This window comes from Malus domestica, chromosome 13 (genome assembly GCF_042453785.1).
Source record: "Malus domestica chromosome 13, GDT2T_hap1".
Taxonomy (NCBI): domain Eukaryota; kingdom Viridiplantae; phylum Streptophyta; class Magnoliopsida; order Rosales; family Rosaceae; genus Malus; species Malus domestica.
In genome coordinates, this window is record NC_091673.1 from 17,932,490 (window position 1) to 17,945,615 (window position 13,126).

Consider the following 13,126-nt stretch of genomic DNA (forward strand, 5'->3'; position numbering starts at 1 on the left):
CTTTTGAAGTTGATTGACATGAGTGATGCTCATGAATGTTTATGTTGATTGACATGAGTGATGCTCATGGATGTTGACATGAGTGATGCTCATGAATGTTGACATGAATGATGGTCATGAATGTTTATGTATGATTGACTTGAGTAATGCTCATGAATGTTTATGTATGATTGACATGAGTAATGCTCATGTATGATTTTGAAGTACTGGGCGTACTTTTGATGCCGAATAAATTTGGAGTACTGGGCATACTTTTGATCACCTGGTTGGTGATAATAGCGGCAGGTTGTTGAATAATTTTTTGTAGTACTAGACGTACTTTTGATCATCTGGTTGGTCATAATAGAGGGCTTGGCTCTTTTGGGCATATGGGCATTCTCCCTCCATATAGTATTCCAGCCCATTATTTTTGGCTTGCCATTTTTTTTATTACTCTCTGATGGGGTTTATATAGATGTCTCCGAAAGATAAGAAAAATAAATTACATCATTTTGCCTGATAAAGATAATAGAGTTCTTTATCTTCTTTCAGTGGTCGACACCTTTTTTTATTTTCTCCCCAGACATATTCCTTTTCTTCCCATTGCAGATTTACATCATGGGGTTTGGTCAGCAGGCATGATCTGCTCCCTTTATTCCTTACTTTCGCAGATTTACATGCCTACTATCCGTAGCTTTTTTGTGGGTGGTCGACAATAAAGAAAGCACCAACCGCTATTATTTTCAGCTTTCAACTAAAGAAAGCATAATTCTTTCTTTTCTCTTTTTTGCTTTTTGTTTTTCTGTTTCTCACTTTTCTCTTTTCTTTTTATTTTCTCGATCTGCTCAATGCGCCCTCCGTTTGAACTTTGCAATTTACACTTTGCCGTCTCCAGCGCTTTCTGACCAATCAGAGCTCGCCACCATGGGGGTTTTTCTCCGATCCGTTGATGGCGCACCTGATCCTTGCGCCGGTCACGCACTGCTCCACCATTCTTGGACTTGTAGGCTCTGTAAATGTTTGCCCAAGCTTCTGGGTCTCGAAACGCCAGGACATACGGAGGGAGATGGATGATGTCAGCACCACACGGCTGACCCAACATTGAGTGTTCCTTTGATTGCCAAGTCCAGAAGCTCCTTCTCGGGGTCGTGGATTTGATCGACGATGCAGGGAGAGGCGAGGTGGAAGACGCCAGAATAGCCATTGTCGGCGACGAGTATGGAGCTGTGGTCGAGGACATCATCGCACCATTATTTGCATAGATATATATATATATGTACATATATGGGATCGAACCATTACTGTAACCATTGCACTGCGACTGTGTTGCTTACTGTCTTGCCATCGTAACCTTGTCGACCTTTCCGAGCCTACGTTATGTTTCTCTTGTGAAGGTCATCAACCATCGTTGAGCCTTTCTCCATATTATGCATGCCCTTCCTCCGTTAGCCCATCAACGCTCACTGAGCCCAATATCTTCCTATATTGAAGGCAACTAGAGGAGCTTTTCGATTTCTTTAAGCTTTGGTCCTTCAACTTCACCGCCCATCAATGGTGTCGACTGAGCAGTGGATGCAGCAGCCAGTTGAAGAGTCGAAACAACGGCGGGCAGCAGTCGTGGCAAAGCTACATCGAGCAGCAAACAGGCCATAAGATGAAGAAGTGGAGTTCGTGGTGCACACAAGAGGTGCTGGAGTTTGCAATTGGGTGTCATCGTGGCGCGGCAATAGCATGAGCAGCGCTGGGCGAGGGTGTAGATGACGACGGATGTGTCGTAGCCCAACCTTGTGAAGGCACGGTGGAAGAAGAAGAGAATGCGTCTGAAAGAAGCTGGCTGTTGCAGTCGTGGTGGCTGTTGCAGTCGTCGTGGTGGGAGATCTGCTGGAGACACGGCTGAAGAACCTGAGATAGTGGGTGTGCTAGTGTTGGTATGATCAGAGACGATGGTCTTTCTGCGGGAGAGGGAACTATCACATGCATTTGTAGCAGCCACCGCCATTTTCTTTGCTGTTTTTCTCAACTTTGATGATTCCCATCCTCATCCTCTCATCTGTCTTTCTCTTTCTTTCTCTTTCTTTCTCTCTCTCTCAAATTGGTGGTCGAGTCACTCACTGAGTCATAGAGCTCGGGAGTTGCAGTTCGGGACGAAGATGGCAGATGAGGACAGAGTCAGCGTTGGTGTCTTCGGCGAGCTTGGATTGCTTAAGGGTTTTAACTTCGACAATGGTGACGCTGCAATGAGATCTGGAGATTTGGTTCCTGATTGAAGTTGTACTACAACGCGGCCATGGCTGGTTCAGAGAGAGTTTGTGAGGGTCGGGTGACTGCAGCGATGACGCAGACCATGGCGGAGGCGGAATGGCCGACAAAGATATGTGGCTCGACATGGAGCTTCTCAAGAATGGCCACAAGGTCGTAGGTGTAGCCTTCGAGGGTGGAGTAGCGTTTGAAGTCGAAGTATTCAGGGTTGGTGGTTCCGGCGCCCATGTTGTCATTCATAATGACGCGGTTGTCGTGGACGAGGTGTTTCCAGACCGATTGATCGGTGCCGAAGCCGTGGGCCAGGACTAGGACTTGCTGACCCGACCCTACGACCCGCACGTTGTGAGCTTCTTCCACTATTCCCATTGCGTCTCTCTCTTTCTTCTTGCTCTTTCTGTTGCTTGTTGGTTTGGTTTTTTGGTTTTGCAGATCCTCGGCGGAGGTGAAAAAATGAAAGAGAAACGACATAGCTTTTCGTGTCGTTTTCCACAGACGGTGCCAAATGTTGATGCACAAAACTAGAGGGGTCTTGGAACAACGTAAATCTGATTGTGAATCTGCAAGAAAGTAAATAACACAAGATGTATCATGGTTCACCCCAAGGTTTGGGCTACGTCCACACTGATATTGTATTTCTGCAGGAGAGAGAACTCTGAATATGAGAGTGAGAGCTTTGAGAGAACTTAGAGCTTAGGGGATCTGAGAAGGTTTAGGGTTTGTGAGGGTGAGAAGGCCCTTTTATAGAATAAGGGCTCCTCCCTTTTTTACATATTTGCCCCTCCATTTATTACATAATTACATTTGAGTCCCCCGGGTATTTATACGAGGTCTAAATACGGAGGTCTTAAGTATGGTATAAACACAACTCTTTTCTTACCGCCTCAGTGTTTCTTGGGTCTTCAAGGACGACTCTTCAGTAGTTGGCTCGTGCAATGGAGTCTCATTTAACTCAACTTGTGGACCATTAGGAAAAACTTGGTACTTTGGAGTATGCTTCACAATGTTTCAATATTCATGCCTTGTGAATGATTTCTTGTTATCAAGATTGAACTACATTTGTGCTTATAGTTGTTGAAAAAAAATTGTGAAACAACATAAAATTTACATAACAAAGGTCAAAATAATAACATATTAATTACATTTTTAATTTATTAATAATAAATATTATTAACACATTGGCTAGATTAATTATCGCCACTTCGATAAATTCCTTCCTCTTTTGTGATGGCTTCTTGCCAAGGTTTTGAATCTTTTTGCAGCTGTTTGTATTTACTCGCCAGAAATTGCTTGATCCAAGATGTACCTTGAATCAGTTCGACAAATTGTCCATGATCTTTCTTCCACATATGTTGCACATTGATCTTATTTCCAGTCATTGAGTATTGAGTAACACGCACCCAACTCTCTATTTCTCAACCAATTTGAGCATGAAAGGTATATAGCGATTGATTTAGTCCTCTTTCAATTTTGTCATATATTATTGGATGGTGTATAAAAGATATAATGTAGCTCATCATGGTGCATATCGCTGTTAAATGACTACTCACTTGACTTCTCTCTAACAATTATTAGTGAGAAGCATTTAAAAATAATTTATAGACAGAAAAAAATCCCCCTCAACTAGTGTCATTAACAATCGAGTGCGGTAATAGTTCGGTTCAAGAAGCTATAAGGGTCATATTTGTCAAGAGTTCGACCTTATTTGGTGTATATGATTGGCCTACTAGCTTATATTAGATTAAATAACTTACTAGATTCAATCAATATCGAACGAAGAAGTGGATGTACACTGCACAATTTGTCCAAGTAAATGTGGAAGACGAATCAGTCATGACATAAACTTGTCCCTCCTAATCTACACAAGATTGGCAGGATTGGAATAATTTCTTTTCGTCACGTATTCATCTTTTACCTTCACTTAGTCAAAATGTTCACAAATCACTTAACATTTATTGAATTTAAAGAATTAATCAATTTCAAACGAATACTTTTTACCTTCACTTAGTCAAAATGTTCACAAATCACTTGACATTTATTGAATTTAAAGAATTATCGATTTCAAACGAATCCCACCCATCAAACAAGGCCTAGTTGTAGTCAAAATGTTCATAAATCACTTGACATTTATTGAATTTAAAGAATTATCGATTTCAAACGAATCCCACCCATCTAACAAGGCCTAGTTGTTTTATCATTTGTCCTATACCTCTGAAATGGGGATGTCTATCCGTTTGGCTTTGGAAGACTAAACCTGTGTGGCTGCCACTGCCAGGTATCAGTTTTTCATTGGAGCGTCCTATTTACATATTTTTTTTTTTTCCTGCATTTTTTATTAATTTATGTCTTTTAATCTTTTTTAATTCTTGCGATCCAACGGTAGAAATTTAAAAAAATATGTAATAAGTAAAAAAAAGTGTGGATATGAAAGTTTTCATTTGGCTTTTGGAATCAACATCGTACCATGACTTTTGAGACAGACTATGTTGAATTAGTCAAGCACTGAATGGAAGTGTGAGGTTTCAAACCTAATCACGTTTTGTAAGAATATCAATCCGTTGTGCGATCCGTCCCATACGGCAACCCACTTGGCCTCTCCTGTCAAACAGAAGCTTCCAAGCTCCTTATCCTATCACCTCTGTGTTCACAACCTTAACCTCTTTCTAGGTCAAGCAGTTACTGTATCTGTAATGTAGTGTTCCCCCTTCAATAAGTTAGAAATATAGTTATTATTGAATATTAGTCACATTCTGCGTTACAAGCCCGTTTGATGTATGAATATTGTCTAAACTGATAGATTAACAGAGTTTTAAATTGTCTAAATATGATGGTATCGACAAACAATTTCTAATGTCATACAAGATGAGAACTAGAATGGACTTGAATATCACGTGGCGATAATCTCGTTAACAGGCTAAATTACAGCCACCTAATAATCCTCAGTGTTGTGTTACAACCAGTAGATTGCGCCTTAATGTTCTGATCAGAAATCCAATCTTGTATAACCACTTGATCGGAAGAAAACAGGGACAGAGGATTGTGGAGTGACGGCTACGCCCATTGACCTGGTTGACTATAAATTTGTTTTAGTTGGAAAAATGCACGTGGTAGGACCGGCAGGAAAATTGACGATGAAAAATAGACTAAACTCTACGGAAGCATCTTTGACTACAATGCTTTTCTAATTCTAAGAACAAATAATGCTACACTTATTATCTTGTTGTTCCATTATTTATAGCGGAGTTATTTTTATTACAATTTTATATAATAATTTTTTAGCATTTTAGGTGGTAGATGAGTTGAAGAAGTTACGTAATTTAATTTCAATCTTTTTTATTAATTAAAACACTTAAATAATCTTAGGTGGCAGAAGAAGACTCTTCGTATACCATAATCATCATTTAGTTAACAATTTTTTTTATTAATTATTGATTAATATTTTGAAATTAAATGCTAATTAATTTAGATGATGTAGCTGTCCACATTAGAAGCCACTACTGTGTGGTATATAATTGTGGTAAAAAAATATGGTAAGAATAAAATTATTGTTTATAGCGAGACCCGCCAACCTATAGATACACACATCAGAAGCCATTCAGAGTAAAAACAAAAAACCAGAAAATATGAGAACCAAAACTCTGAACGTCCCCTCCGCCCTGCTCTGCTTCTTCTTTCTCAGCTGCCACCACCTCCTCCGCCATGCACAAGCTCAAGTTCCCAGCACAGTAGGATACACCTGCTCAGCCACAGCCAACCGAACCGCCTACCCATGCCAGACCTACGCCTTGTACCGAGCCCTCTCCCCCGACTTCCTCGACCTCGCCGCCGTCGGAGACCTCTTCCAAGTCAGCCGCCTCATGATCTCCAACCCCAGCAACATCTCCTCCCCGACTGCCCCCCTTGTCGCCGGCCAACCCCTCTTCGTCCCCCTCTCATGCTCCTGCAACTCCCCCAACTCCTCCATCTCCATTTCCTACGCCAATATCTCCTTCACCATCAAATCCGGCGACACTTTCTACCAGGTCTCCACCCACAACTTCCAAAACCTCACCACCTACCAGTCCGTCGAGCTCGTAAACCCTAATCTGGAAGCCACCAACCTAACCATCGGCGTCACCGCCTATTTTCCGATCTTCTGCAAGTGCCCCAACAGAACCCAGTTCGGAAACGGAACCAATTACCTCATCTCGTACGTTTTCCAGCCGTCTGACAACATCTCGACCGTTGCTTCATTTTTCGGGGTGCAAGCAAAGGCCATAACCGATTTAAACGGCAACAACATCCAGCCTTTTGACACGATTTTCGTGCCGGTGGCTCGCCTTCCAGTACTCTCCCAACCCACTGTTGTTCCTTCTGCTGCACCGTCTGGGAAGACAGAGAGGAAAGGAGTGATCAGAGGGCTGGCAATTGGGCTGGGAATTACCGGACTTGTGCTGATTTTCGTTGTCGGGTTTTTGATTTACAGAGACGGATTGCTGAAGAAGAAGATTGATGGGAAGGGAGATGAGGAGAATAAGGTTCTGTACAGGAGCAAGCAGGGGTCGGAGAGGCGGAAGGAAATGGAGGTTGGTTTGATGGCGGATGTTTCGGATTGCTTGGACAAGTACAAAGTGTTTGGGATTGAAGAGTTGAGAGAGGCCACAGATGGGTTCAGAGAAAGTAGCTTGATTGAAGGGTCCGTGTATAAAGGCTCCATTAATGGAGATTTGTATGCCATCAAGAAGATGAAGTGGAATGCCTACGAGGAGCTCAAGATTTTGCAAAAGGTATTTCACCTTCTTCTTTTCTTCTCTGTTTTTGTTTCTTAATTTTTAGGTACTTGGTAAAGTTTTCGTCTTTTTGCGTAGCACGCACTTTAGCATTTGTTAGGTTCATGAGTTCACATGGAAACAAGGACTTTGCTACAAAAATTATCAAAACAAGGTTCACTTTGAGGAGTGTAAAAGGAGAAACTGGGAGTACGAAAATCACTACCCTTAAGTTTTAGTATTTAGATTTATATCTAAAAAGTAATAAAATAAATGAAACCTAAACAAACTTTGTGAAACGTTGTTTCGGATATGAACCGTTGTCAAATTAGGCGGTGTCGGCTCATTTAAATGATTCTTCTCCTTCAGTTTAAGCAAAACTTGTTACTTAAGCAAAAACATGGCGTTTATGAAGGTTGTTCTCTTTTAATTATTAATTAGTGCAGTTTAATGTTCGTAAGCATGTTTTGGCTGGAGGGACAAGAACAAGGTCACAAATAGCGATTTTTCTTGAATACCTACAGGCACTCTCAATGCCTTACACATATTTGACCGTTGGATTATCCGACAACTTAAACTGAGTGACCGAAGACTGTCAGATTTTATGCAAATATGTGTGGAAACTTTAGTGTCTGTAAGTATTCAAGAACAAACGCACAGACAGTAGAAGATGCAGACTTGTTTGAGCCAAAGGTTGAAACATTCCAAAAGATAAAGGATTCAGACTAGGACAGCTCTTGAGAAGCCTCCTTATAAAACTGATCTGTTGCAATATTCAGTTAATTACTGCTAATATATGATATGATTTGGGTAATCTGGCAATGTGACTTGTCTGCTTACTAAGTTTTTTAAGTTTTTATAATAGGATATCTTGTTTGGCAGGAAGCTTTAGATATTAATTGTGTTTAAAGCATTCTTAGGAAGAAAACAATGCTAGGAAAAATGTCTGCCGTCAGTGGTTTCGCATTTGTGGCCCAATTAAATGGATATTCAAATGTAGAGCCTTTGAATGTAGCCATAGATGATGTAAGCGTGGGTTAAATTAGTTGGCTTGCACTATCTTATTAAATTTGAATTCTCTTCTCATAAATTAGAGAATAATTTAAAATATCGTCACGGTAAATCAAAAGTCAAATGAAGTATAAGGTGAAAGATAACAAAGTGAACCATGTGCAGAAACTTACAATTTGGTTTTTAGTCATTCTATTTAGTTCAGTTGTTTGTTGGAGAGTATTGCAGGGCCCATTCAGTTGTTGGAATCATTTTTCATGTTATTTTAATAGGTTTGGTGAGGTTAAAGACAACATTTACTTACTTTTCTCTTTTCTTTTATATCCGTAATTTAATATAGATTAGAGCAGTTTAGAATATATACCATTCATCAAGTAGTTTAGAATATTTATCGCGTTGTCCGGAAAATGAAAAGAACATTGAAGATTTTACTTCAACTGGGGTGCATATGAGATTGCTTCTCATACTTGAACTGAAAAACTTTGATGACTTCCAATATACTGTTATTAGCAGACATTTTAACTACTTTGCATAGGGTACTTTAATTAGTTAGGAAACATGATTAGTATGTGATTATGTGCACAATTTTCAATTATAATTGACAAAATACTGGCTTTTCGAATTTTGAAGGTAAACCATGGCAATTTGGTGAAGCTGGAGGGTTTTTGCATAGACTCGGAGGATGATTGTTGCTATCTAATTTACGAGTATGTAGAAAATGGTTCTCTTTATTCATTGCTGCATGAAAACAAGAATGAAAAATTGAGTTGGAAGACAAGGCTGCAAGTTGCTATTGACGTTGCAAACGGTCTCCAATACATTCACGAGCACACTAGGCCGAGGGTTGTGCACAAAGACATCAAGAGCAGCAATATTCTCTTAGATTCGAACATGAGAGCCAAAATAGCCAATTTTGGGCTAGCAAAGTCTGGTTGCAATGCCATAACAATGCACATTGTTGGAACTCAAGGCTACATTGCACCAGAGTATCTAGCTGACGGGGTGGTGTCAACAAAAATGGATGTTTTTTCTTTTGGAGTGGTGTTATTAGAGCTCATTTCGGGGAAGGAGGCGATTGATGAAGATGGAAATGTTTTGTGGACAAGTGCTGGTAGGATTTTGGAGGGAAATGAGGAAGAGAAGGCAAGGAAACTCAGGGAATGGGTGGACAATGAACTTTTCTTGGAGTCATGCTCAATTGAGAGCATACTGAATGTTGTGACTGTTGCCATTGCTTGTTTGCATAAAGATCCTTCAAAAAGGCCAACTATGGTGGATATTGTCTATGCCTTGAGTAAGAGTGATGATTTGTTTTTTGACATCTCCGATAATGGATCATCGGCTCCCCCAGTAAGAGCAAGATGAATGGCGAGGAACTCTTTTGGCTTTCATCACATTTAGGGAAGGCAAGGGTTAGAGTCGAATTCTTGCCGTGTCTAAGTATTTATTATGTACCTGTAAATAAATGTCATGTATCTGGCATTTTCGGGCATGTGTTCGTACTCGTAATATTTTTATCATGGTGAGTAAAATCTGTTAATTACTGCTCAAGTGGTGGGAAAAAAATCATTTGGAATAAAAACTCAAATTCAAGAGCTATGCAACCAACTGGCTATTAATTTAGCGGTATTCTCTTCCAGACTATTGAACTAGGTGCCAAGTTTGAACCACGTTTTTCTGGCAAACTTTGCATTCAAAAGCTGAAACCCAGTTTCGCAATTCCATTCCAATGAAAAGCTGTAAAGATTTAAACCGTAAACTAGAAAAAATTTAGGACAAGTGGGCAAAAAAGTAGTTGTAAGATGGGGGAGTTGAGCCGGGCAGCACACTAGGTAAAGGCATCATCATCCGTACGATCTGAGCAGCCGCTGGCTGTTGAATCCCATTTAAACCGTCTGTTGACTTCTTTGTTGGTTTGCCACCCACTTTTAGAGAGGCGTCCTAATAACTCGAGCAACATGTGACGTGCTTGGTTGGTATGATCCCACGCTCCATAAATGGTGGTTTGTGTACAAAATTTAAACACCTTTACCCAACCTGCATCAGTATCAATCATTTTAATGTTCTACTTAATTACACGTTTATACTACTGAGCTCGGCAACATTTATATTTAGTAGAACTTCTTATATGCATCTGTTCTGTGCTAAGCAAGTGCTTTCCGATGTGGAACTCCGTCCACTTAATTTGTAAATTATGAATCATGGTTGTCCCAGACTCGCATAGCACGAGACAACTTTGTACGGTAGCATTTGCAGGTATCTACTTGCCACACTTCTATTGTTTCTTGTTGCTTTTGTTTTTCATGGTCATTTTTGCTTTCATTAGTTATTAGCCTCTCTTTCGCATGAACTTAACACTCGTGTGAATAAAATCTTTCTATATAAAACATCTATTTTTCAAAACATGTCGATATAAGAAAATTCACTATAAGAATTAGTTAGAGCCAGTAGCGTAGGGTTTTATTTCTCCAATTTGAGTCTCCATGGATTTTACTACGATATAGTGATATTCCTTTTTACTTGTAAGTAAGAGGTGTTAAGTTCGATTCTTGTCAAAGACGAATTTGAATTAAATTATTGCTAGCCCATTGTGAAGCTACGACAATCCCCCTCCCCTTAGTGTAATAATATCGTTTGTGTTGTAGGCATAATTTACTGAACAATTATGGAGGCTAGAAAAATAGAGAGGGTGCGGCATAGAGAGAGAAGACAAAGATGTGTAATTGTGGGTGTATTCTACTTCACCCAATTATGCCTTTATTTATAGTAGTATGGAAGGTTAATTCCTTACCCTTTTAGGATTACAACTCTAATAGGATATTAACTACTAAAGGGAATATTAAAGATATTCCTAGATACACTAGGATTTACATAATCACATTCCTAATCTAATAGGACTGCAACACTCCCCCTTGAGTGTGTGAATACTCAAGTGAATGGCACATTAGGTATTCAGCGATAAAGTAAGTACAGTTGATGAAGTCGTTGACACAATGAGCGAATGTGAGTCTCAAATCAACGGAAGAATGCATAAAAAGTAAAACTCACAAAACCTTGCTATGGTAAAACCCAAGGTGGGAGAAAAACCCATAGACTAAGGAGAAAAGTGAGAAGTTGCATTAAGTCAAAACTATACGTCTTTTGGACGCAAGTAGAATAGCTCATAAGGGTATGATCAGCCCAAGATGGGTGCCTCGTTAAAACCTAGTTAGGTAGCAAAAACCTAGTGGGAAAAATGCTCATAATCGTAGGGAAAAATAGTATATTAAGATCAAGTGAGTATACTTCTGTATACTCCCCTTGAGTTTGATAGAACTTCCAAATGAGAACTACAAGCATTGCATATGAATACTTAGGCATAACAATTCTTCAGACAAGCTTCTGGAAGGTTGACTTCAGCAGTGACGTCGTGTAAAGGTCGGCTAGGTTGTCTGGGATTGGCTTGCATGACTTCAATCTCTTGATGCTTTGCTGATGTAGATGTAGACGCAATATGTCTAGGTGTTGACTTCGTTGATATATCATGGCTTGGTCGGGTGCATACATGCTGCATAATCTTCATGGATCGTCGTTGGGACATAACGATGGATGAAAATAGCAAGTACTTCGAATATGCTCAACAATAACTTCTAACCATGTCTCATTTATGGCGTAGTGAAGTAAGGTGAGTCTTGGAACGATTCGAAGATTTCGCAACTAAGGTCATATCGTGGGCCTCCAAGATATTGCGATATCCATAACGGTAAAGACATAACCATTCGAGATTTTGCCTTGTGCGGGTTTGATAAGTAATCTGTGTCAAAATAACAACAAGGTAAGCATCATTTCGACGATCAGGGGGTTGGATCCGCTCGAGATGTGTTGGGATTTGATTTACCCAAATTCATAGTACTTTCAGGGTACATTTATAATACCAATCCAGTGGTTGCATGTAGGCGCGGTGCTGCATCTTTACCAAGATCAACAACGAAGAAGATGTCATGTCTTAATACAATGAGCTAAGTACAACGAAGTGCAAAGTTGAACTTTAGATATGGAATTTCGGATTCCATAACCTTTTTAAGGGTCTCATTTGCATATAACGTATGTACGATCATAGGTATACTTAAATGTAACACAATCAGGGTGTAGTTCGACTGGTATGCCAAGGTACCGTCAGAACAATGCTTCAGCTTCAGGTCAAGGTATAAACGAGTTTTCACAAGATCCTTCATCTCAAATTCCATCTTTAGGTGCGAGGCAGTTTTCTCAAACTCTTTCGGAGTCTTAGTGAGATTCGTCTCAGCGACATAAACTGTAACTTTAGCAATTCGGAATAAGATTTCATAGTTTAACACACAAGGGCATAATTCATATCCCTGACCGATCAAATATTCACTTAGACGGGTAAACCACATCTGTCAGATTGTAAGTGAACGCCTCAATCAAGTTAAGAGGGTGTTCCGTGGTTTTGGAACTATTTGAACCAGTTCATGTAATTCTTCGGAAACTTACATGTAAATCTCTGTATCAATATTCCCATAAAGAAAACACTAACCGCATTTCATAATGCTGCTATCAATCACATGATGTTTGAGAGAAACCTTGCTTCATAAGGCGTGCATCATATTGCACTATTTCATTTATCTCATAACAATTCATTTCCCACTTGTAACACAACAGGGTTACATTGGGCAGTGTAGGAACGACAAGTCCAATACACACTTTGGTAAGGAATTTGACCTGGATTGTAATTTCAATTGTCCAATCAGTTATACGTTGTCACTTAATCAACGGAACATGGATCGTCACTTTTCATTTATGTCGGTAACTACCATATAAGTGAAAACGTCATCGATGGTAATCTCATTTCAATTCTATTTAGCTCATCCAAACTAGTATACTGGACCAAGAACTTCAAGTCTCAGGAGTAATCCAGATTAATCTCATGAGATGGAAATGATTTGAGACAGCGATAAAGTATGGATTCGTTTTTGTGCTGTGTCTTCCTCTTATAGGGAAGTGAATCATACGAACCAAGTGATTTGTCGTGCTCCAGGCCAAAACAGATTGATTGGCTATCCGCCGATGTACCAGACCGTCCAACAGGGGCGTCCAAACCATTCAATAGGGGCGGCACACCCTCCAAG

The 13,126-nt window shown here is 39.9% G+C and overlaps 2 protein-coding genes across 2 annotated transcripts; one reads left to right on the plus strand and one right to left on the minus strand.

Annotated features, from left to right (window-relative positions):
- Window positions 1-2,253: 2,253 nt before the first annotated feature.
- LOC139190835 (probable esterase KAI2) lies at window positions 2,254-2,709 on the minus strand. Its single transcript, XM_070811324.1, has one exon. It carries the CDS (start codon window positions 2,707-2,709, stop codon window positions 2,254-2,256), a length of 456 nt encoding a protein of 151 aa, XP_070667425.1.
- A 2,929-nt stretch (window positions 2,710-5,638) lies between these two features.
- Window positions 5,639-9,596, plus strand: LOC103429881 (serine/threonine receptor-like kinase NFP). The gene is made up of 2 exons (XM_070810335.1): window positions 5,639-7,004; window positions 8,628-9,596. The coding sequence occupies exons 1-2, from the start codon at window positions 5,862-5,864 to the stop codon at window positions 9,360-9,362; spliced, it is 1,878 nt and encodes a 625-aa protein (XP_070666436.1). The 5' UTR covers window positions 5,639-5,861; the 3' UTR covers window positions 9,363-9,596.
- The last annotated feature ends 3,530 nt before the right edge of the window (window positions 9,597-13,126 follow it).